Genomic DNA, 23,987 nt, shown 5'->3' on the forward strand with positions numbered 1-23,987 from the left:
GGATAATGGTTACTAACTTTTGGAGGTAGTACTAGAAGGGAGGATGAGGAACTTTTCGTGATATCTGGTGATATTCTATTGGTAATATTTGGTTTTTTTCTACATCTGGGTGCTGGTTATACAAGTGTGTTCACTTTCTGAGATTCATAAAACTGTACAGTTATTTGTGCACTTTTTGGGTACAGACGTTAAAACTAAAAAAAATTCCATTAAAATATATATTTATCTAGTTAAAAAGATGAGATTTTTAAAGAAAAGCATTAAGTGAATAACAGGAAAAAAGCATATATGATAAAATCTTCGAGAGTATATGTTAGGATTAAATTTTAAGCAACACAGCCTTGTCCTCCTGGTCAAGACAGGGTAACAGGATCCAAATTTGTATTCCAACTTAAAACAAATTTTTTAATGGACAAAACATGCATGGGATGAGTTTTCAAGTTGATAAGGAAATAAAGAGAGTGACCTGAGAGAGGAAAACAAAATAGTTGAGCCCTATGACTGGCCCAGCTTAATACATTGAAAGTTTTCTGGACATGGCACAGGAAAGGAAGAATCCAGGAGGAGGCCAGCAGACTCCACAATTTGAAGAGAGGAGTCTAAGGAAACCAAAGCAGCTAGAATTCACAAGACAATCAGAGGAAAAAACAGCTGCAAAGAGAGAAAGCTTTGGAGACATGCAGAGGGTATTCCTCAAGAAATCAGCTGAGGACTGAGCACACACATGTGAGTAAACTACCCATGCAGGGGAAAGAGCCACCTGAAAGTTTTAGAGGCATCAGTGCCCTGAGCTCCACAAAACCAAAAATAGTACGTGTTCCCACTAGCCAGATTGGAAAAACTCATGATTCATGAACTACTACATAGAATACACAGAAGGGTCTTGCTTCAGTAGTGGGGATTAATTAACCCTAGACTAAACACTGCTCTGGTAATAACCTACCTATCTTTAAAGCATGACCCAGAAGTAGTGACCTGTTTCCAAGAAACGTAACTATATCTCAGAACAAAGCTCAAAAATATTTTATAAAAATACAAAAATACCAGCTCCCAAAATGGTAAAGTTCATCATGTCTGGTATCCATTATGAGGCATGCAATCAAGCAGCAAAATTAGGACCCATAAAGAAAATTTAATCAGCTAAAACTGATCAACATTTTGTCAACTAATACATAACCTTGTTTCATGTATGTTTCTTTTTAAAAACACCTTAGTTAATATATATTGTTGATTTATTAGCACTGAACTCATGGCCAACAGGACAATAACTCATGCCTGAACAAAGTTTATCCACAACACACACACAGCCTTCCATGCTTCGGGAATATTAGATTGCATTTCAGCACGCAGCTGTCTTAAACAGTGAAATCACCAATAGAAGGTACAAAAATGCAATAAATGTAGCACTAAATAAGCTGCAAAAAGGATACTTATTTACAATATAAGAGCTGAAACATAAAAGCAGAGTGTGGCCTTAAGATGATCAGATTGTTTTTCTTTTCTTGGTTTGTTATTTTGGTAATATTGATAGATTTTTAAATGGTAAACCAACCTTGCATTCCACAAAATAAATCACAGTCCCAAATGCAAAACCTAAAATTATAAAAGTTCTGGAGGAAAACCTCTTTGACTTTAGGTAGGCAAAGCTTCTTAACTATAATAATAGCAAAGCATAAACCAATTTTTAAAAATTGGTAAGTAGGACTTCAATTTAATTCAATTACAAATTTCCACTCTTCAAAAGATGCTAAGAAAATGAAAAGACAAGCCACAGACTGGAAGAAAATAATTGCAAAGCATATATCTGACAAAAAGACTTGTATCTAGAACATAATTTTAAAAACTCTCAAAGCTCAATAACAAGGAAACAAAAAACCCAATTAAAAATTGGGCAAAAAACTTGAACACTTTTTTCAAAGTAGATATATTGATGGCAATAAGCACAAAAAAAGGTTCTCAACAGCTTTAGTCATTACAGAAATGCAAATTAAAACTATGAGATAGCCACCACACACAGCTGACCCTTGAACAACACCGGCGTTAGAGGTGGACACCCCCCCACACCTCCTGCAGTCAAAAATCCGTGTATAACTTTACAGTTGGTTCTCTGTATCCACAGATGCAGAACCGTTGATCATGTAGTACAGTAGTATGTATTTATTGAAAAAAAATGTGCATATAAGTGGACTTGCAGAGTTTAAATCGGTTTTGTTCAAGGGTTAACTATACAAACCTATTACAATGACTTATATGAAAGGCTCATTAAAGATGTTGGCAAGGATGTAAAACAACCTGGAACTTTCATACACTGCTGGTGGAATGTAAGATAGTATAATCACATTATGTCAGTTTCTTAAAAAAGTAAACATACACCCACAAGATTCAGCTATTGCACTCGGATTTCTCCAAGAGAAATTAAAGCATAGAAATTAAAGCATATGTCTAAATACAAACACTTCAATACAAATATTCATAGCATCTTTATTTATAATAGCCAAAACCCAGAAACACCCCACATTTTTAGTAACAGATGAATGGTTAAACAAACTATATAACAAATTGTGCTAGAACAACTGGATTTCTCACGTATAAAACCAAATGCTTTTAATCAACAGTTTAGATAAAGTTAAGGAATTCTTGCTATGAACGCAGTTTTTGGAAGATCCAGTAGTTTCCAGTACAATTTTCATATATTTTTTAAGGCAGTATCATTACTCCTATGTGGTTGTCTGTGTCACATTATTCTGCTTCTGTGTATCAATTCATCATGCTGTTTTGAAAGAAATTTCTGCCCATAATGTAGTAGACAGTAATGAGTTTTATTTTCCCCTTCTAGTTGTATACAATCTCCTAGGAAGGATATTCATAACAGCTTAGAGAAAACAACATGATGTATTATGAAGAATATGGGCTTTAATTCAGATCCAAGGTGTTGTCACAGTAAAGTTAGGCAACTTGTTTTTTTTATACTTTTCTTAAATTATGTTAGTCACCATTCGGGTGTATAAAATGCACAGAATACCATCAGTTACGGTTATTAGGGGAAATTAAATGAGATGATATATAAAAGCTCTTAGTCAAATAAAGTAGATTCTCAACAAACGTTAGTTCCATGCCACCAATACCATCATCACCCTCAATCCACAGACTCACAATTTGGCTTCATTTCCACACACATTAAAAATGTGATTTTGATTAATTTGGACCATTTATATCTATAGCCATTTCAACATTTCTTGCTTTTTTCATTTTTACCTTTTTCATTGGCATGCAAAAACTATAAATGGGAACTGAAGGAGATATTATTCAGAACACATTCAGAACACTACAGTATAATGACACAGGTCTGTACAAAATATGATATTCTAAGATATTTTTACATTTTTACATTATAAAATACTTCTAATTTGTGGGTCAGATAGGATGCACAAAATGATGCTAAACAGTCACCTAGGTACAGATTAACATGTATGTTATATTGCCCTGTAATATTCTGGCATATTGAAAGGTTAAAACACTATTTACTAAACTTTAAATGCCGACAGGCTTCCTATCACTTCTGTATAGTGTGATGAGATCTTTATAAAGTGACATTTAATGTAAGCTGTGTTCTACTTTATATACAATAACACTTGATTGAAAAGGTAAGGCTGTTAATATCAAGGGCTTTAATAAGTCTTGTTAACTCTATGCCTAAAGACAAATGCTTTACATCAAGGGTATATTTGGTCCTGTGTGATGAAGAGAAAACAATTTTTCCTCTATAATGCTGTATCAACTCTAAATATATAAACAACGTGTGTATTTAAAGGAGTATTCTAAGGTTAAATTTTAAAATGCCATAAAACACACACACACACACAAATCTGATTATATATTTTATAAATGCTAAGAACAGTTTTCCAAAAGTAAGGTATTACAAAATGATAATTTTTAACACCTATTAGGTTATATGTGAAATTTGGTGATTACGAAAAACCCGATTCCTTTTCTAGAATTCAGTACTTCTAAAGAATCAATGTGCAACTCTCAAATATTTTCAGTAAAGAAAGCTTAATTGTAAACACTGAGCTTTTCCAAGGTAGATGACTATTACAAAGTTCACTAGAAAATCAATATAGCATTTTAGTTGGAATTTGCTCATTAAACACCCACAGCTCTAATGCAAATTATGATGGAATGAATAAAGCAAATACATATGCTTCTTTCTTTTTATTAAATGTAAAATCTACTGTTAATTGCATCTCGTATGTCATACAAACTTTTCTCCTTAACTATTAAATAGCAGCTTTAACAAAAGTCATTAGAGATTCTCTTTCTTTGACTTGAATAAATTTCAATATTTGTTCAGTAAAGGTTCACAGCAGTTAAATTACATTAACAAATATTATTAGCTACTATGTAAGCCAACCCAGTAAAATACTTGTATTGTAGGTAGAACAAATCATTGGGTGTTTACAATAATATTTGGATATCTCCATTTTTAAACACGGTTATCAAATATCCTATAATTCTTAGTCAAATGAGAAAGATTCAGAGAGGATCACCCCCACTCCCCACCCACAAATACTCAAATTTGTTTAGTAAGCTAATTGTTTTCTAATATAGGCAAAAGTAAATATGAAGAAGCTGAACCATACTAAGTATGAGTTTATTGAATCAAGACAGAGTACATATTTCCTTAGTAGAACCCAAGTCTATTGACAAGCCCATATTCTACACTTCTCAAACTACTTTTAAAATACAGTAGCAGTGAGACAGTATATTGGAAAACATTCTAGTTTAAACACTGAACCATGATTCTCTAAATAACATAATTTGGAGGACAGACATTTCCCAGGAAAAAGAATCCATTTAACATCTTCACGGTAGTTATGTAAACAGAAAAGGCTGAATTAAGGAGAGGGAAGAAGAAATCATTAGGATTTGAATTTGAAACATGTAAAATAATCACTGATTACAATTCAGCTTCCAAAATTCTAACCAACAAATATAATATAGATAATAGTTTGGTAAAAGACTTTATTATATATATAAGAATTTCAGATTGTCTGAGCATTTACTATTATTGCTTTACATGATGTAAAATGAATTCCTTGTAAACATAACATTTAGTGTTTTACAAAACCACCTCATATATATTCCAGAACCACAAACATTATGCTATGTCTTAATTTCCTTAAAATTTACAATTTCTCTTTCTTGGCATAAACTGTTTATTATAAATTTAAACACAGATGGTAAATGCCACACACCAGTAGAGAATTAACCAACCTATTCCAAGTAGTGTGATGGTTCTACTCTTGGCATTACATTGCTGGATTCAACTTATTTCTTCAGAACTTCTTTTACAAGCCAGAATATTGTATTTCTAAAACTGGATTTGAATGTTCACCATTTTACATGATTATTCTATAAATAACCTTTTGTGATTAAAAATACAAGCTCGTAAAAATGTGGCGACAGAAATGTGTTGCATAGTTTTGTAACATTCTGTGCATAATTAAAATAAACAGGATATGTTCTCATATTCTTCAGTATTCAAAATTATAAAATAGAATAGAATAGAATTCAATCATTTGGACATGACATATTTGATTGAACTAAGATGCTCCTAAAATCAGATAAACACCATTTCCAATTATTCACTATATAAACAACACTGTAATGAACATCTTTGTACACAAATCTTTATGTATATACACAGTTAATTACTAAGGAAAATTCCTAGAAGTATGATTATTACATTAAAAAAGTTTTCTAAGCTCTTTACATGTTTTAAAATTTTCCTCTGTAAAGCTGCTATAAATTTATACTTACCAAGAGTATAGAAACTGCTAAAGCTTGATTAGAAAATTATACAAAATTGTGACTTTAAGTAGCAAAAATATAAACCAGTAACTCTTTTTAGCAAAACTCGCAATCATTATATACATGTATTGAGTACAGATAACTCAAAGACTATATAAGAACACTTTCTAAAAATGTGCTTTTTACATTCATACCTCTAATATATCGATATTAGAGCTATAAATTTTTTTACATTTATTGGAGTATAATTGCTTTACAATGTTGTGTTACTTTCTGCTGTAAAACAAAGTGAATCAGCTCTATGTACTCATATATCCCCATACCCCCACCCTCTTGTGTCTCCCTTCCACCCTCCCTATCCCACCCCTCTAGGTGGTCACAAAGCACTGAGCTGATCTCCCTGTGCTATGTGGCTACTTCCCACTAGCTATCTATTTTACATTTGGTAGTGTATATATGCCAATGCTACTCTCTCACTTCATCCCAGCTTATCCTTCCCCCTCCCTGTGTCCTCAGGTCCATTCTCTACGTCTGCATCTTTATTCCTGTTCTGCCCCTAGGTTCTTCAGAACCATTTTTTTTTTTTAGATTCCATATATATGTATTCGCGTACGGTATTTGTTTTTCTCTTTCTGACTGACTTCACTCCGTATGACAGACTCTAGGTCCATCCACCTCACTACAAATAACTCAATTCCCTTTCCTTTTATGGCTGAGTAATATTCTACTGTATATATGTGCCACATCTGCTTTATTCATTCATCTGTCGATGGACAGTTAGGTTGCTTCCATGTCCTGGCTATTGTAAATAGTGCTGCAATGAACACTGTAGTACATGACTCTTTGAATCCTGGTTTTCTCAGGGTATATGCCCAGTAGTGGGATTGCTGGGTCGTATGGTAGCTCTATTTTTAGGAACCTCCATACTGTTCTCCATAGTGGCTGTATCAATTTACATTCCCATTACATTCCCATGGGTTCCCTTTTCTCCACAACCTCTCCAGCATTTATTGCTTGTAGATTTTTTATGATGGTCATTCTGACCGGTGTGAGGTGATACCTCATTGTAGTTTTGATTTGCATTTCTCTAATGATTAGTGATGTTGAGCATCCTTTCATGTGTTTGGTGGCAGTTTGTATATCTTCTTTGGAGAAATGTCTATTTAGATCTTCTGCCCATTTTTGGATTGGGTTGTTTGTTTTTTTGATATTGAGTTGCATGAGCTGCTTGTAAATTTTGGAGATTAATCCTTTGTCAGTTGCTTCATTTGCAAATATTTTTTCCCATTCTGAGGGTTGTCTTTCTTTTCGTCTTGTTTATGTTTTCCTTTGCTGTGCAAAAGCTTTTAAGTTTCATTAGGTCCCATTTGTTTATTTTTGTTTTTATTTCCATTTCTCTAGGAGGTGGGTCAAAAAGGATCTTGGTGTGATTTATGTCATAGAGTGTTCTGCCTATGTTTTCCTCTAAGAGTTTGATAGTGTCTGGCCTTACATTTAGGTCTTTAATCCATTTTGGGTTTAGTTTTGTGTATGGTGTTAGAGAGTGTTCTAATTTCATTCTTTTACATGTAGCTGTCCAGTTTTCCCAGCACCACTTATTGAAGAGGCTGTCTTTTCTCCACTGTATATTCTTGCCTCCTTTATCAAAGGTAAGGTGACCATATGTGTGTGGGTTTATCTCTTGGCTTTCTATCCTGTTCTATTGATCTATATTTCTGTTTTTGTGCCAGTACCATGTGGTCTTGATTACTGTAGCTTTGTAGTATAGTCTGAATTCTGGGAGCCTGATTCCTCCAGCTCCATTTTTCTTTCTCAAGATTGCTTTGGTTATTCGGGGTCTTTTGTGTTTCCATACAAATTGTGAAATTTTTTTGTTCTAGTTCTGTGAAAAATGCCATTGGTAGTTTGATAGGGATTGCATTGAATCTGTAGATTGCTTTGGGTAGTAGAGTCATTTTCACAATGTTGATTCTTCCCATCCAAGAACATAGTATATCTCTCCAGCTGTTTGTATCATCTTTAATTCCTTTCATCAGTGTCTTAGTTTTCTGCATACAGCTCTTTTGTCTCCTTAGGTAGGTTTATTCCTAGGTATTTTATTCTTTTTGTTGCAGTGGTAAATGGGAGTGTTTCCTTAATTTCTCTTTCAGATTTTTCATCATTAGTGTATAGGAATGCCAGAGTTTTCTGTGCATTAATTTTGTATCCTGCTACTTTACCAAATTCATTTAGAGCTATAAATTTTAATATAAAAGAGATAAGCTTATCCCTGAAGTGTTAAAATCAGTATCAATAATGTTATGCACTTTTGAAATATACTATTAAGGGGTATTTAACTTATTTTCTGCACAGTTTCTACTTTAAATTTTAACAGATACCAATATGAAAATTCAGTGAAACGTAACTGCTACCTAAACTTTTTCCAAGATCATTTCCTCTTTAGAATTGGTTATTGTTATTTATAATGGTTTCTCTCTTTTGCTCTGTGAGACAGACCGAAGCAATGGGAAGACTATAAGCCTTGGAATCAGATGCACTAAGGTTCAAGTCACAGTCTTGACACTTAGTACTGACCATGTGCCTTTGGGCAAGTTATTTATAAGTCTCTCCAGGTTTACTTCCTCCCATGTAAGATGTAAATATTAACTAATATACCAGATTATTTTAAGGATTAGAGACAATGTATAGAATCACCTAGGATATAACTGCTACTCAGTGAATTGTAGCTAATATTAATATTTCATTATTTTTTATCTTTAGGAAATTCTTAAATCTTTGATGTCAGAAGTCATGAAAAGATTTTTTATTTTTTTATTTTTTTTTTGCGGTACGTGGGCTTCTCACTGTTGTGGCCTCTCCCATTGAGAAGCACAGGCTCCGGACGTGCAGGCTCAGCGGCCATGGCTCACGGGTCCAGCCGCTCCGCAGCATGTGGGATCTTCCCAGACTGGGGCACGAACCCGTGTCCCCTGCATCAGCATGCGGACTCTCAACCACTGTGCCACCAGGGAAGCCCTTGAAAAGATTTTTGTTCTGTTTAGCTTTTAATTTAAATTCATAGTTCATTGTTAATAGATTTTAAAAGGGAAATAAACAGAAAAGTGAAACAAAAATGTTTGAAACGAAGGATTGGATGATGAGAAAAATTACCATTGAGATATATATATATATATATTTATTAGCATTTATTACATTTTACTTAAACGTGAATCTGAAATAAAAGAAATGGGATGCACAGAATTTGGGTTTTAATCTAATATATACCTATGATAAACCATGTAGACCGTTACAACAGCATTTCCTTTGCTTCCCTGTTAGTTTTTATATAATGTGAATACTATCATTATAATGTGATCTCATGTTACAAAATTGGCCATACTCTACCTGTAAGCATTATTTGACCTGGCACTCATTATAATTTTCATACTTATAGGATTCTACAGCCGAAGATAATAATATAATCAGCATTCTACCTATCAATATTTCTAACTGCTGTATTTCACAGAGATGGGACTTTTTGTTTTTATCTGAAATGACTAGCTATATTCTTGAAATCCTTTTTCCTTCGAAATTAAAAAAATATATAGATAGATACATGTAATGCTCCATTATATTAATACTGTTATGCCATTTAAGTGTTAAAGACTAACATATTTTATTAATGCCCATTTATATACAGAAAAATGGTATTCCATTGTGCATTATTTCTTAAAAGCAAGTATTACGCTATTTTCTGTTTTTCTGATATATAGAACTGACTCTTGTTCTTCTTAATCATTATATGGTCAGCATCATTTGAGATATGATATATGGTAACAGATTTTTTTTTTACAAGAGAACAATGTAAACATTTTCTATTACATAACAATTTTTATTTTTCCATGTTAATTAGTTGGGATGTCTTAATATATTTGCTATAACAGTAGATTACATACCTATGCTTTTAACATTTACATGTTAACCTGAATAGAAAAACTTAAGTTATACGTTTCAGGGATTCTATGTTCTGATGCTTTGGACAATAACATTAAACTCATCTCGTCTCTACCAAAAATAAAAGAACATTCTCTGTAATAAGAAGGGCTTAACAATATTTTTTTTATTTACAAGTCAGTCTAAATATGAGTGCCCAGGGAAGAATCTATGTTTAAAGAGAAAAAGCAGATTAAACGCTTGCAGAATCAGTACAGTATGCTAACTAAGCAAATTATGTAACCACTGAATTATATGTAAAATGTAACTAAGATAAATAGATAGATAGATAGATAGATTGATTTATATAAATATAAGACTTAAAGAACTAAGGAGTTCTTTTGACTAAAACCCAATATTGGCCTTATTTCAGTTTAATTGGAAGAGGATCTCAAATTCATCTTCTCCATGAGATATCAGGAACGTGGATTTCTCTTTGTACCAAAGGTTAATAAGAAATGTGTCTGCAAAAGTCAAACAGCATTAAATACCAAAATCTGATTATTATTCTACAGGAGTTGTTCTGTCATTCATAATCTCTCCATGCTCCAAGCTTCCACAGCTAATCTTTAATGGATGACATGCAAGAAAGAAAAATAACTAACATATAGAGCAGAGACTCTAAAGTGAGCATTTAAGAAATAGAAATATAAAGCTTTTAAAGAAATATAAATATTTTAAATATCACAAGATAACAAAAACTATTTAAATAAATACTCTTGTGTAAAAATTTACACATCTGTATACTGTAAATGCAATAGATTAATAAAAATTAAGAGACATTAAACACTAGACAATGCCCACTGAGACTGTTTCAGAAAAAAGAAAGGCTTAATTAAACAAATTATTTTTAAAAGTTATAACCACGTCACTCACCTAAGAGTGATTAAATTAAATGGATTCAGATCAGGTCATACAATACTATCTCTCACTGTCAAACTTAATTTAAATAAAAGAATTTTTGAAGTATTTATGGTTTAATCATTTTATTTAGATGAGAAAAGACATTTACCTAAAGGACAGAGACAATGTTTCAGTTGTGCTTCTCTAAAACATGCCCTAGTATCTGAAAGTCATACATGCCAATAATTTACAAATCATATTATCCACATATATAATTTAATGAATTAAAACATAAGACCTACTTATCAAATTCCTTTATTTTCTTTTTTGTAGAGATGTAAAATATTTTTTCATATTTTCAAACTTTCTAAATAAGGTTAATTCTGAAAGTCAAGGAAAACTAAAACCTGTGTGGATAAGATGAAGTAAATAAAAAATATTTTTAACAAGGAATACATATCAATTCTTTGTGAAACAAAACCATATATAAGTAGCTATGAGATAGTTATTTATGTTAGTTACACTTTGATATGCCCCCTATTAGATCAAGAAGTCTTGAGAAAACACGATGGTGACATCATCACCTTATCATCATAACTACCATTTATTGAGTGCTTTCTAATGGGTTAAGTACTTCACAAACATTTTCTCACTTAAACGTCACCAAACCATAAGGTAGGTTTTAACCAAATCTTAGTGAGGCTGTCATTTACACATGATAAACAGTAGAAAGATTAGAACAAAGGTCTCAATCCAAAGTCTAAGCATTTAACCACTATCTACTACAATGCGTATTATGAATGAGAAGTGACTGCAAACAAAAAGACATGTTTGAAATACCAAATCTGTTTTATTTGCTGATGCATATTCAGTGCCTAGCACAGTGCCTAGTACATAAAAACCCCTCAATAAATATTTCTTTAATTTTTAAAGAAGTTAGCATAGTCCCTATTAAGCACCTAATAAAAACAGTGTAGATGGTGGTGATGATGATGATGGTGATGTCAAAAAAGTAGGGGAAGGTAAAAAGGTCAACCATTTGAGATTTTATCATGACGTAGGACACAATGGAGTTTCCAACTCTCATGAGATCACACTATAATGATAGTATTCACATTACGTAAAACTAACAGGGAAACAAAGGAAATGCTGTTGTAATAGTCTACACAAAGGTTTATCATAGGTATATATTAGATTAAAACCCAAATTCTGTGCATCCCATTTCTTTTATTTCAGATTCATGTTTAAGGAAAATGTAATAAATGCTAATAAATATATATATCTCAATGGTAATTTTTCTCATCATCCAATCCTTCGTTTCAAACTTTTTTGTTTCAAAACAGTGAACTATGAACTTAAATTAAAAGCTAAACAGAACAAAAATTTTTTCATGACTTCTGAAATATATTAGCATAAATCTCAAAGATTTAAGAATTTCATAAAGATAAAAATAATCAAATATTAATATTAGCTATAATTCACTGAGTACCAGTTATATCCTAGGTGCCTCTATACCTTGTCTCTAATCCTTAAAATAATCTGGTAAATTAGTTAATATTTACATCTTACATGGGAGGAAGTAAACCTGGAGAGGCTAAGTAACTTGCCCAAAGGCACATGGTCGGTATTAAGTGTCAAGACTGTGACTTGAACCTTAGTGCATCTGATTCCAAGGCTTATAGTCTTCCCATTGTTTCAACCTGTCTCACAAAGTACTGGGAACATTTTGTTTTATGCGGTTTTGATTATACAAGATTCTTATTCTTATAAATTATACAATCAGCTGGGGAGACAAGTTGGACTAACATATACATAAGTTACATAATAAAGACATAAAAGTAAAAAAGGGAGAAATCTGAAGGACAAGAAAAGTGGCACAGGTAAAATGGCAAGATCTGATCAAAGCCATCACATGGATTTCATAAGATGTTGGTTTATGTAACCTTTATGTGTCGAACTTATCACAGGAATTATTTTAAGATTAGTGAGCAAGTAACTTAAAACAAAATCACATCTTTTAAAAGTAACATTACTTTTTCTAATACTAAATCACTGCAGAAAACCTGAAAAGGCAGAAAAAATCCTGTTAATTGAAGCATTTATACACCCATTAACACTATTAAAGTTTGACTCTCATTTTATATTATATACATGTGTATATAGTTTTTTAACAAAAATTATAAATACAGCTTCCCCCTACTTCTTTCACTTAACTTTAATTCATAAAGTTTTTTCATATCATTAAATATTCTTTAAAAACGTTTTTAAATTACTGAACAATGTCTCATACCATAAAGATACCTGAATTTATTTAACCATTGCCTTATTATTCGATTGATTCTAATTCTATTGCTATCATAACTTATACTGATATGAATATTCTTATATATATATATAAATCTTTACATTTAATATACTCAAAGAAAATGGCTATTTCCTTAGAATACCTCATATTTTAATTAACAGTTTATTTGAAAAACCTATAGACATACATTTTTGTATCCTATTTGCAATTTCCAATGTTCAGATGTTTTAGCATGTATTTCTTTTAATGTGGAATATTTTGACTTTTAAAACATTTTATATTCTGCTTAAGTATACTATAATACTTGTATGTGTATGCACATTTGTAATATACTTTAGCAAATACATGTTTATTTTGAATATAAAAATGAGCAGTGATAGAAACAAATATCCATGCTTGTGTGGATTCTTTGTTCTTTCATATGACTAAATAAAACATTTATCACATGTACTCATAGTACCATAATGTTCCTCTTTCTATGAGGGTAGTAACATACTTTTTTTTGTTATTGTGTTTAGCTTTTTGATTGCACTTACTACTGATCAGGTAGGAGATAAGCTTTTTCAAGATTAGCTTTTCTAAGATAAACTTTAAAAAAATTCATGTATAATGAGAAAATATGAAAAAGTTCAAGAGTTACCAAGAGTCAGTTTATAAATTTCCTGTAGTTTCAAACCAATGGATTTCTTAAACAATCCAGCTTTTTTCTTTTGACGTATTATAATAATAATTCTAAGGTTAAAAGTAAAATATCTTCAAGTTTTTTAATAAGATAGAACTAAAACATTAAAAAGTAAAGATACATTTTGAAAATTTATACTTTAAAAAACTTAGGGGATTTAAATTTTGAGTCATTTTTTTCTTTTTTTAAAATTTATTTATTTTTGGCTGCATTGAGTCTTCGTTGCTGCACACAGGCTTTCTCTAGCTGCGGCGAGTGGGGGTTACTCTTCGTCGCGGTGCGCGGGCTTCTCATTGTGGTGGCTTCTCTTGTTGTGAAGCACAGGCTCTAGGCATGCGGGCTTCAGTAGCTGTGGCACATGGGCTCAGCAGTTGTGGCTCACGGGCTCTAGAGTGCAGGCTCAGTAGTTGTGGCACATGGGCCTCGTTGCTCCGCGGCATGTGGAATCTTCCCAGACTAGGGCTCAAACCCGTGTCCCCTGAATTGGCAGGTGGATTCTTAACCACTGCATCACCAGGGAAGTCCTTGAGCCATTTTTGTAACTAAATGGTTGGACATGTTTCTTTAGGATTGCTTAGCTCCAGAGAAACTATATAGCACTACTATTTTCATCAATTTAGGAAGCTATAAAAATATCCAAAACATCTTTCAAACATTCAACATTTATTGAAATAGTATTTTGTCATTAATGAGAAGAATTTGATGTTAACAAGAATCATAAAGTAATCAAATTCTTTCCATTTTATGCATGTGTGATTCATACTGTTTAGTAATAGGGAAACCCTTAAATATATACCAATAAGTTAATATGTAAAGTATATGATTAGCTATATTACACAAAAGCTTAAAGAGTAAATATTAATGCTTAATGTTCTTTCCCCTCCAAGAGATAAATGAGCTACGCAGATATATGAATTCATGATTTACAATAAATCACAATGGCCTAAATCTTATTAAAATACATCTGTTAAGACACATACAAAGTTAAATTATAATGCAAACACCTTAAAACAAATGTACTTCTTGTAATACCATTTCAGCGATTAGTATACATATTTGATTATAAAAAGCCAAGAAACTTCTAAATTGTTCTAAATTTATATTTGAATTATTCATTTTTAACATACTGTTAATTTTCCTTAAAATATATTACTCTCATATTTCCCCACTAAAAAAGAAACAAAAAATTCATAGTAGTTTAACATAATAGAAAAACAACCATCTGGTATTTGGCTGGAGTTATTTATTTATGATCATCTTATTTATATAGTTATATTTTCATGGTGATGTTCTACTTTGCACAGTAATATTTTGAAGACAGACAGTATCTGTTAATCATTTCTCTGACCTAAAACACCAGAATTCTTTCATATGCAACCACGTTAAGTGGTTTATTATTTTTTTAAATTTTTTATGTATGTATGTATGGCCGCGTTGGGTCTTCCTTGCAGCAAGTGGGCTTTCTCTGGTTGAGGCGAGTGGGGGCTACTTTTCATTGGTGTGTGTGGGCTTCTCATTGCAGTGGCTTCTCTTGTTGAGGAGCACAGACTTCAGTGGTTGTGGCACACAGGCTTCAGTAGTTGTGGCTCACGGGCTCAGTAGTTGTGGCTCGTGGGCTCTAGAGCACAGGCTCAGTAGTTGTGGCACACAGGCTTAGTTGCTCCCAGGCATGTGGGATCTTCCTGGACCAGGGCTTGAACCAGTGTCCTCTGCGTTGGCAGATGGATTTTTAACCATTGTGCCACCAGCAAAGTCCCAGGTTAAGTGATTTATAAAGTATGATTATAACTTCAAACTAATCACAAAATACAATTACTTTTTAAAAGCATTCCAATTGACATAAAAATGTTAAAATAAGGGATCTATAAAATGCCTCTGAATGCTAATTTCTACTATTCTATGAAATATCTCTTTTCTTAACACACTAAAACAGTGTGAGGAAGAGAGTCACAGGGATAATATATAAACTGTAGAGAGGGAGAGAGAGTCCATCAGAGACAACTGAGAATCACCTGATCATATCTGTAACATATCACAGATACATTTTACAAATTTTCTTCTTGCCATGACCTGTGAATGAAGACAGACTCCAAAACATTTCAGGCATTCATTTATAATCTTAAACTCTGGCAACCTTTTACCAGAAAACATTATCTTCAGGGAAAGATCTTTTCAGGGCAAACATTATCTTCATCATCATCCACGTCATCAGATGAAAATTAATTAACTGCACAAAACAGATTTTTGAATCAAATGTAGGTTTTCACTGGCAATGAATATATGACTATCTTCATACAAAGGAGAAGTATTTCCTCTCAACAAGCTAAAACAATAAGTGGTATGTGAACTGCTGGTTGAAAGGTAGAGGCACTGGTAATCATTATTTCCCCTTGTTTGTTCAGGCCCTTCCAACAAAACAAACAACCTTTTTGTGATTGGATTGACATGGTGTTAACAATGAATTTAATGCCCAAATCAGTATGAATACAGGTAAAGCTCTCACTAATACCAGTACCAGGATGTTAAAGCCACCTATTTTCTAAGCAGGCAAAAAAAAAAAGAAAGAAAGAAGACAGAGCTTTCCCTCCTTTGACAAATAAGCGAGTTTGCTACTATTCACCAAGCCACATCAGATAATAACCTTGTGTATGATTTTGAATGCCGTATGTTAATACTGATCTACTATACCTGCTGTTTTTTCAGCAATTTGAGCTTCTGTTGCTTTTTCTTGGAGTTCCAGTTTAAGCTTTAGTTTTCTCTGTTCTTCATCTTCTTTAGTCAGTTTTTCTTGAAGCTAAAACACATTGAAATAAACAGAGATTCTTACTAATAAATTTCTTGCACAAATATAATTAATCCCAAAGATAATTTTTGCTTTTCTCTAGACCCTTATAGAATAACTGTATTAACTTACTGAATACATAACTCCAGGGGAAAAAAAAATTTAAGATATTTTATAAAATAATAATTACCTGAAATGACATAGAAATTATAAAAACATTTTAATATATACTTAATTTTATGTGTGTGTATAGGCAAATGAAATTAAAGAAGGAAGAACATTATTATTAAAAATAACTACTGCAGCAAAAAGCAATCTGATCCATTCTTTTGTCTTAAAGCAAAAGACTTGGAAGGGACTATCATAATAAAATAATGGGTAGCACAAATTATAGCTTCTCTTAGTAATTCTAATATTTTGAAACAAAATTAATTAAGATAATAATCTTAATATTTGATACAAATATCCCTTTGAGAATGCTATGCCATCATATTCCATTTAAATTGGCATTGGCACCTGGCTCATAATTGGCATGTAATAAACAGCTGGTAAATGAAAATACAGAAAATATCTCAGACTTTCATACAGGATCCCTCCAAATGTTTTCTTTTTAATTTCTCCCTCCATTTATGTCATTTATGCTGTTTTCCGTCAGACATGATCAACATTCTTAACATCATGCTTCAGTTTGATTAGGTCAAACAACTAGAATATTAGAATCAGAAAAGTATGTAGAGGTTAAAAAAAAAGAAGGCAGGCATAGAAAACGAACATTATTTAAAGCTCAAAGGAATGTAACTAGAAAAAGAGTCAAAAAAGATAAAACATGACATGACAAATTGGATTGGACAAAATGTAGCAGTATAAGATAACACAATGTAAATGACAATATTTCCAAGCCTTGCTACTTTAAAGTTTACATATATTATTGAGATGAAATACAGGGCACAGGTACTACTAAAAAAAAGAAAAAAAAGTTAAGAAAGTAACATGAAACCAATGAAGTAAAATTTGAATTTTTTAGGTACCACAGATCTATGAAAAAGGAAGTGATATTGCAAGCCACCAAGGCAGGAAACCAAAGAAATTGCTTTTCACAGCTCATGTCTCAATTCAATCATACCGTGAATGGCATGGTATGGCAACAGCATAAAGCTACTGTTAAAGGATTAAAGTACACAATAAAACTGAATTATGATGAGTGACAAAGCAAACTTAGAAGGTCAATAGCTAAAAGTATACTGTACAATCATCAGACTTCCTATATTGTACCTTTTTATTGCTTGCTTTGAGAATGTCCAATTCTTTGAGAAGCAATCCTATTGTCTCCTCTTTATTTAAGTCTGAAGTAACTTGACAAGGAATCATACATTTGTAATGCAAATCATTATTTCTATGTTCCATAATGCTGTAATAAAGAAAACTATTAAAACAATATACATATAATTTCAACTATATAGGATCTATACATTTTACACTTCAAATGGGGGAAACATTTAATTTTAACAGTAAGTATGTAAAGTTACTTAATTTAAATTTTTTCTTGTTATGCACTGTTAAGAAAATACTATGGATGAAAAAGACTAAACATTGCAATTTCACAGAGGTGCTAATATACAATACATCACAGAGGTGCTAATGTATCAATTTCACAGGGAGAGCTAAATCTGTGAAAAGTATTTAGTAATGTCTAGAGATTCATGGTTCAGTATACTTAAAGAATGCAGTTTTTAAGGGCTTGTGAATGTTAATTCAATTTGTACTTCTTGTCAGGGCTCTAGATACATTTCTTACTTTTCTGAAAATAGGAACAATAAATATTTTTTCATTATAATTGACGGAATATCATATTTTCATTATTAAATTCGCAACATTAAAAATGAAAACCTATTCCTGTAACCTTTAAGCAAAAAAAATTTTTTTACAATGTGTATGCTATTTGAGAACAATATTAACTTGTTAGCAAGTACTATAAAGGAAGGGAAGGGAAAAGAGATGATCTCTTTTAGCCTAATCTCTATTATTTACTTTTCCCACGTGGTTATAAAGTTTATCACCTCTTCATTCATCCCTACTCCCCAAAAATGTACTCCAAACTACACTTTGGTAAGAATATAACTGATTGCCAAGAAAGTGGAACATATTAATATATCCACTTCATTATATATTAATATTCATTAATATAGTAATTTCATAATTTTTAAGTAAATAGAAATAGCTATTCCTATGTAAAACTCCGTTAAAAAGTATTCCATAAAATATGATTTTTGTCTGGACTGAAAACATAATATTTATATTTCAATATAGTTATAAATTATATTAGTCATTGAGAATCTTTAAATTTAGCAGTATTTTCATAGTACATGACTAATTACCAAAGTGCTTTTCTCCCATAGGTAAAAGTGACAGGTGTCAAAATTCAAATCCCTTCATGAAATAGGTAGCTACATAAAGTGAATGGGTAGAAACTACAGAATGTAAAATAATAAGGAAGGTAAATGGGAGAGTAGACAACCCTTCTAAAAGCATTCAAATTCATTTAAATGAAGAACAGCGCTGACCAAAATCAAATCATATCTTTGGGCTTATTTTGTCTTGGAGCTGCCAGGTTATAGCTCTGATGAATAATATCCCATGTAATATCAACTTAGTAGCTATTTCCAGATCCTTAATGAAAGGTCACTTAAAATAATATTCAACAAAACAATATAAAACCTCATGACCTTCATTCAAACTCACCTTGTGCTTTTTCACTCAGTGATTTAGACACATTATATTAATGTAATGAAAATAGTAGAGAACTCTAGTATTAGATTCCTCAAATTCTAATAAGTTAATGATATGTCAAATTTAGGCCACATCAAAAAGAAGAAAGGGAGGGACAGAGAGAGGGAGGAAGGAAGGAAGAGTTCTCCCAATTCTTACTTTCTAAATCTAAGGCTGCTAGCACTCACTTGGACTTTTCTGTAGTGCAGTAAGCTGTCTCATCACCTAGACGAGGACTGATGACTTGAAAATTCCTTGATCTCTGCTCTGGCGATTCTATGCCCTCACATGTAGCTTCATTAACTAATTCATTGGATTTCTGATGCATGCTTCCCTTAGAATTCACAGGCAGTTGCTCATCTGGCTGTGTACTTTTGTTTCTCCCCATGGTCTCTTGTTCAAGATAACCATGGGTTACGTCTGCATTTAAAACAAAACAAAAACATGAGATATGAAACACCATCGTTACATATTAAATCAATCAAATGAATATTTTTGTGGAAATAAGAGCTCTCACAGCTTTAAATATGCACTTACTAACCTTACTCCTATTGTTATCAGACAAACATGTACAGGGTGATTTTGCCACAAATATTTCCATTTCCACAGTCAGTGGGCATTTAGGACAGTGGTTTACAACCTTAAGTGCACATCAACTGAGGAGTTTTTAAAAATCCTCAAGCTCAGGCCACATCTTCTACTAATTAAATCAAAATCTCTGGGAGTGATCACATGATTCCAGTATACAATCAAGGGTGGGAACCACTGACTTAGAGGTTATTATTTTCTACATTAACTTTTCTTTGCTAGATTTTGAAAAATAGGATGCAATAAGTTAACTGATTACAGTGAAATGATAATGTGCATGGAATTTGGGTATTGGACTGAGTTAAAATTCTGGCTTTGCCAAGCACATAACTTTGGGGAAATTACTTTACCCTTCCATACCTCAGATTCTGGTTTGCAAAATGGACACATAACAGTACTTACTTGAGTTATTGTAAGGATTAACTGAATTAAGAATTAACGAATGCAAAGTGCCTGGCCTAGTGTTTGGCACATCAATAAGTGTTAGCTATTATTTTTGTAATCATCATCATATAAAAATGGAAATAATATAAGGAGAATTATTTTTAACTTCCATTTTATCAGATATGTATTATACACTAGAGTATATTTTGTAATGCCTGGCTATCTCATAAATATTAGTTATTTTAAGCAGTAACTAGTAAATAATAGCTATTTCAAAGGAAGAGTATATATCTGATGTTATAGTGAAATTCTGGGGAGAAAATGACACACAAGCAAGTACACAAAACAAACCCTTTTAACCAGTAAATCAGATCAACAGGCACAAATACTGATTGTAACTAGGACTTTTATTATTTCCAACAGAAATAATTCTTCAACTTTTAAAAGCAGGTGAATCTCATGAATCTCACCTACTTGTTGATGATGCCTTAACTTGACAAACTTAAAATCCCTCTGAGGCAGAAGAAGAGTAGTTTTAGAGTAAAAACAAATGGGAAACATAAATAAGGTACTCATTCTTTAAGAAGAAATTCTTTGCTTACATATATGCTGAAATTAGGTAGAGCCAGTCATAAACTCCAAGTCCTGGACGTTATCTTATTGGTGGCTGAATGCTAGATCAGAAACCATTCATTTTTGGTCAATTACTGTCTATTTCCCCGTGTTTGTGGGAATAAACTGGGAGAAGGTGCTATCATAATTACATACTGTGATGTATCTATGAAATTTCATTATATTTTGTTTTAAACTTTAACAAATATAGGTATCTGAATATTATTTGTTGATTCTTGACATTTCAAAACACTTAATTTGGGCTTCCCTGGTGGTGCAGTGGTTGAGAGTCCGCCTGCCGATGCAGGGGACACGGGTTCGTGCCCCGGTCCGGGAAGATCCCACATGCCGCGGAGCGGCTGGGCCCGTGAGCCATGGCCGCTGAGCCTGCGCGTCCCGTGCTCCGCAACGGGAGAGGCCACAACAGTGAGAGGCCCGCGTACCGCAAAAAACAAAACAAAACAAACACTTAATTTGCTTTAGATGTTCATCATGCTACTTTTCTAGAATAGGCTGGTATTAGTGCCCCCCAAATCTGAATGAGGTATTATAAAATTTTATAAATGGACACTAAGGAATACCACTATCATTAACAGGCCATGCTTTTTTAACACTAACATATAACTTTATAGGCAATTCAAAGAAAGAAAATTATAAATAGCTATGGAAAACAGTATCAAAATAACAAAAGTTGTCTCCAGGGGCATATCAGAAGATAATTATTAGGCTCTATGCTATTCTCCAGTTTATGAGGTACAAAGATTCTCCAAAAGGTAAAAGGATAAGCCAAGGAGCATTGCCAGCTAGAAAAAGCCCCCAGTTCCCCATGACAACACCTTATCAATTGCTTCAGAATCTTAAGTCTTGACTCTGTGACCTGTTTTTGAGACCAAACTTACCATTATCTGCAACTTGTCCCATGTTTTCAACTCTCTATTTCTGGGTCTAGTGCAGCATCTCTCTTCTTTCAGTTTTTTATTTCTAACCTGTGAGTGCTTACTTTACCCCATCCCTGATAACTATATTGTTATTTGGTTACTAGATTTACAGCTCTCTTTCTCACTTCAGCTTACCTAATGTCAAATTTCATGATCCCTGAACTCTTGTAAATCACTGCCTTTTAACCTGTGACTGTAGTATATTCTCCAAACTGAGAGCAGACATGGAACCTTCCCAATAAGAGGGCTCTTTACTGATCCCTCCTGTATCCTACTAATTATAACCCCCTGAAGTATTATCAAAATAAACTCATCAAGTTCTAACACACTTCTGGATTTTAATTTTAAATGTTTAATATTTTTGAAGAATTCATACTGTATGATTTGGCTCCATTTCTGGATGTTTCTATCCTTGCTCTGTAGCAAAAGTTTTTAGATTCCTAACTGAAACTGTTCACCAGATATTTGGAACCTGCTCTACAACTATCCATACTCTTCCACTGAGAATTTAATTTTACTTTAGAGTAAACAAAGCTGATTTATAAAATTTTCCTTCCGGTCTGTTTTTTGGATGCTCTACTGGAAGACTATGGAAGATTTCACAAAGGCATTTGTTCCAAAACAGGACAAGCAGAAATATGCAAAGTAATGAACTGTCAAAGAGTTTGAGCTTGGTGAAGTAAAGAGAAAGCTGACAGACTATAAGAGTAAGAGAACAGGAAGAATGAGCACAGAAGAGAAGAAATAGGTTTAGGAAAAACACAAAGACATTTGTTGTTCTGGAAGGACAAGATGGTATAGTTGAGGAGTGAAAACTTGTAAAATGAGTAACACTGTAAAGACGAATTCCAAGATGTGGTAGACCTGGGAATGTGTTGGTTAAATAGATTGATGATGAAGGTACTTGGAGAGGAGGAAATCAAGGTATCAGGGTACAGGGAGTGCCATCTTTCAAGAAACTGAAGTCATTCAGAAAAATGGCAAGAAATGGAGAGGAGAAATGAAAGACAAATGCAAAAGACTTCACTGACTGCATAAACATGCTAAAGAAGACAGAGCCAGATGAGAAAGCTGACTGATGTTAGTTAACAGTCATTTCTTTCTATCTTTTTACTTTGAAACAATTCCAGTCTTATAAAAACGTTGCAAAAATAGTACAAAGAATTACTATACACCCTTCATCCAGATTCCTCAATGTTAACATTTTACCACGCTTGCTTTATTATTTATTCTATGTCTGTCTACCTACACATACATAATTTTTTCTGAAACATTTGAGTAAGTTGCTGGCATGAAACACTTTGACTTTTCAAGTCAAATTTTAAGATACTGCTGTATCACACTTCATTTTACCAAATTTTCTTTATCTTATTCACAGCTCAACTTAAATTCAATTTCTGAGTTAGTACCTCCTCCAACTAAGAGAATACAATAGTATTTAGTTACTCTAACTCAGTCTTCAATTATTTTTCCTGAACTCCAGTCCCAGAAGAAGGACTTTTGTCAAGTGATAACAGGATGATGCCACTAAAAGCTTTAGTTGAGATGTTGTATTACCCCATCACTTGAAAGAAAATTGCATTAGAAATATACCAATAAAATGCAACAAAAAGTGAAATTATAGGTCTGTTTCATACACTATTCGAATAGAAAGATAAGATAAATGTTTTAAAGAACAATTCACTTCTGATTCAAATTCATCTCTAAGCAGATGAAAGTTTAAACTAAAACTATTCTATTGATTGTTCTCTATCTCTCTCATATGGTTTGAAATGGAAACTGTAACTTTCTTTAGTAATTTGCTTCAGTGTTGAATCAATGTCATTGTTAATTGTTCCATCATTATGACTAACAGAATTAATACTATTTAAATTCATTTCTCCATAGGAACTTATAGAATAAGTTATTAATCTCTTCTTCATAATTCAATGAAATCTAACTTTCTTTTCTCAAATAACAGGAAATTTTTTATGACAACTATCAATCCCTTTATTTATTTGCTCTTCTGCAGGCACACTGCATTATTTGGACATAAGAATTTTAACCACTTCAAACCAAATATATTCCCCAATTTTTGCTATTATTATTTAATGCTATCACTGCCATGTAAACCTATCCTGTGACCATTTGAAAATGATGTTATGGAAGATTATTACTCACTATTCCTCAAATGCCACCTACTGCTACTGTTAGAGACAGTTTATTCATCTGGGCAAAGTGGGTAAATTTAGTAAAGACTTTTTAGAATCCTAATACTTAATACATGTGCCTAGGCCAGCTGTATTATATGCTTTGAAGACCCTG

At 32.6% G+C, this 23,987-nt stretch overlaps 1 protein-coding gene across 8 annotated transcripts in view; it reads right to left on the minus strand.

The window, feature by feature from the left end:
* Window positions 1–23,987, minus strand: part of MIPOL1 (mirror-image polydactyly 1) — a 315,627-nt gene that overhangs the window by 226,156 nt on the left and 65,484 nt on the right. For 7 of the 8 annotated variants that reach the window (XM_073800541.1, XM_073800543.1, XM_073800539.1 and 4 more), the window contains 3 exons: window positions 19,350–19,581; window positions 17,668–17,818; window positions 16,302–16,407 (listed from right to left, as the gene is read on the minus strand). In XM_073800541.1, the coding sequence (XP_073656642.1) occupies window positions 16,302–16,407; window positions 17,668–17,818; window positions 19,350–19,581 (489 nt within the window). The remainder of the gene's footprint in view (window positions 1–16,301; window positions 16,408–17,667; window positions 17,819–19,349; window positions 19,582–23,987) is intronic. The other variant, XM_019924004.3, reaches the window with a different exon arrangement.

The sequence above is a fragment of the Tursiops truncatus genome, chromosome 2 (assembly GCF_011762595.2).
Source record: "Tursiops truncatus isolate mTurTru1 chromosome 2, mTurTru1.mat.Y, whole genome shotgun sequence".
In the NCBI taxonomy this organism is placed as follows: domain Eukaryota; kingdom Metazoa; phylum Chordata; class Mammalia; order Artiodactyla; family Delphinidae; genus Tursiops; species Tursiops truncatus.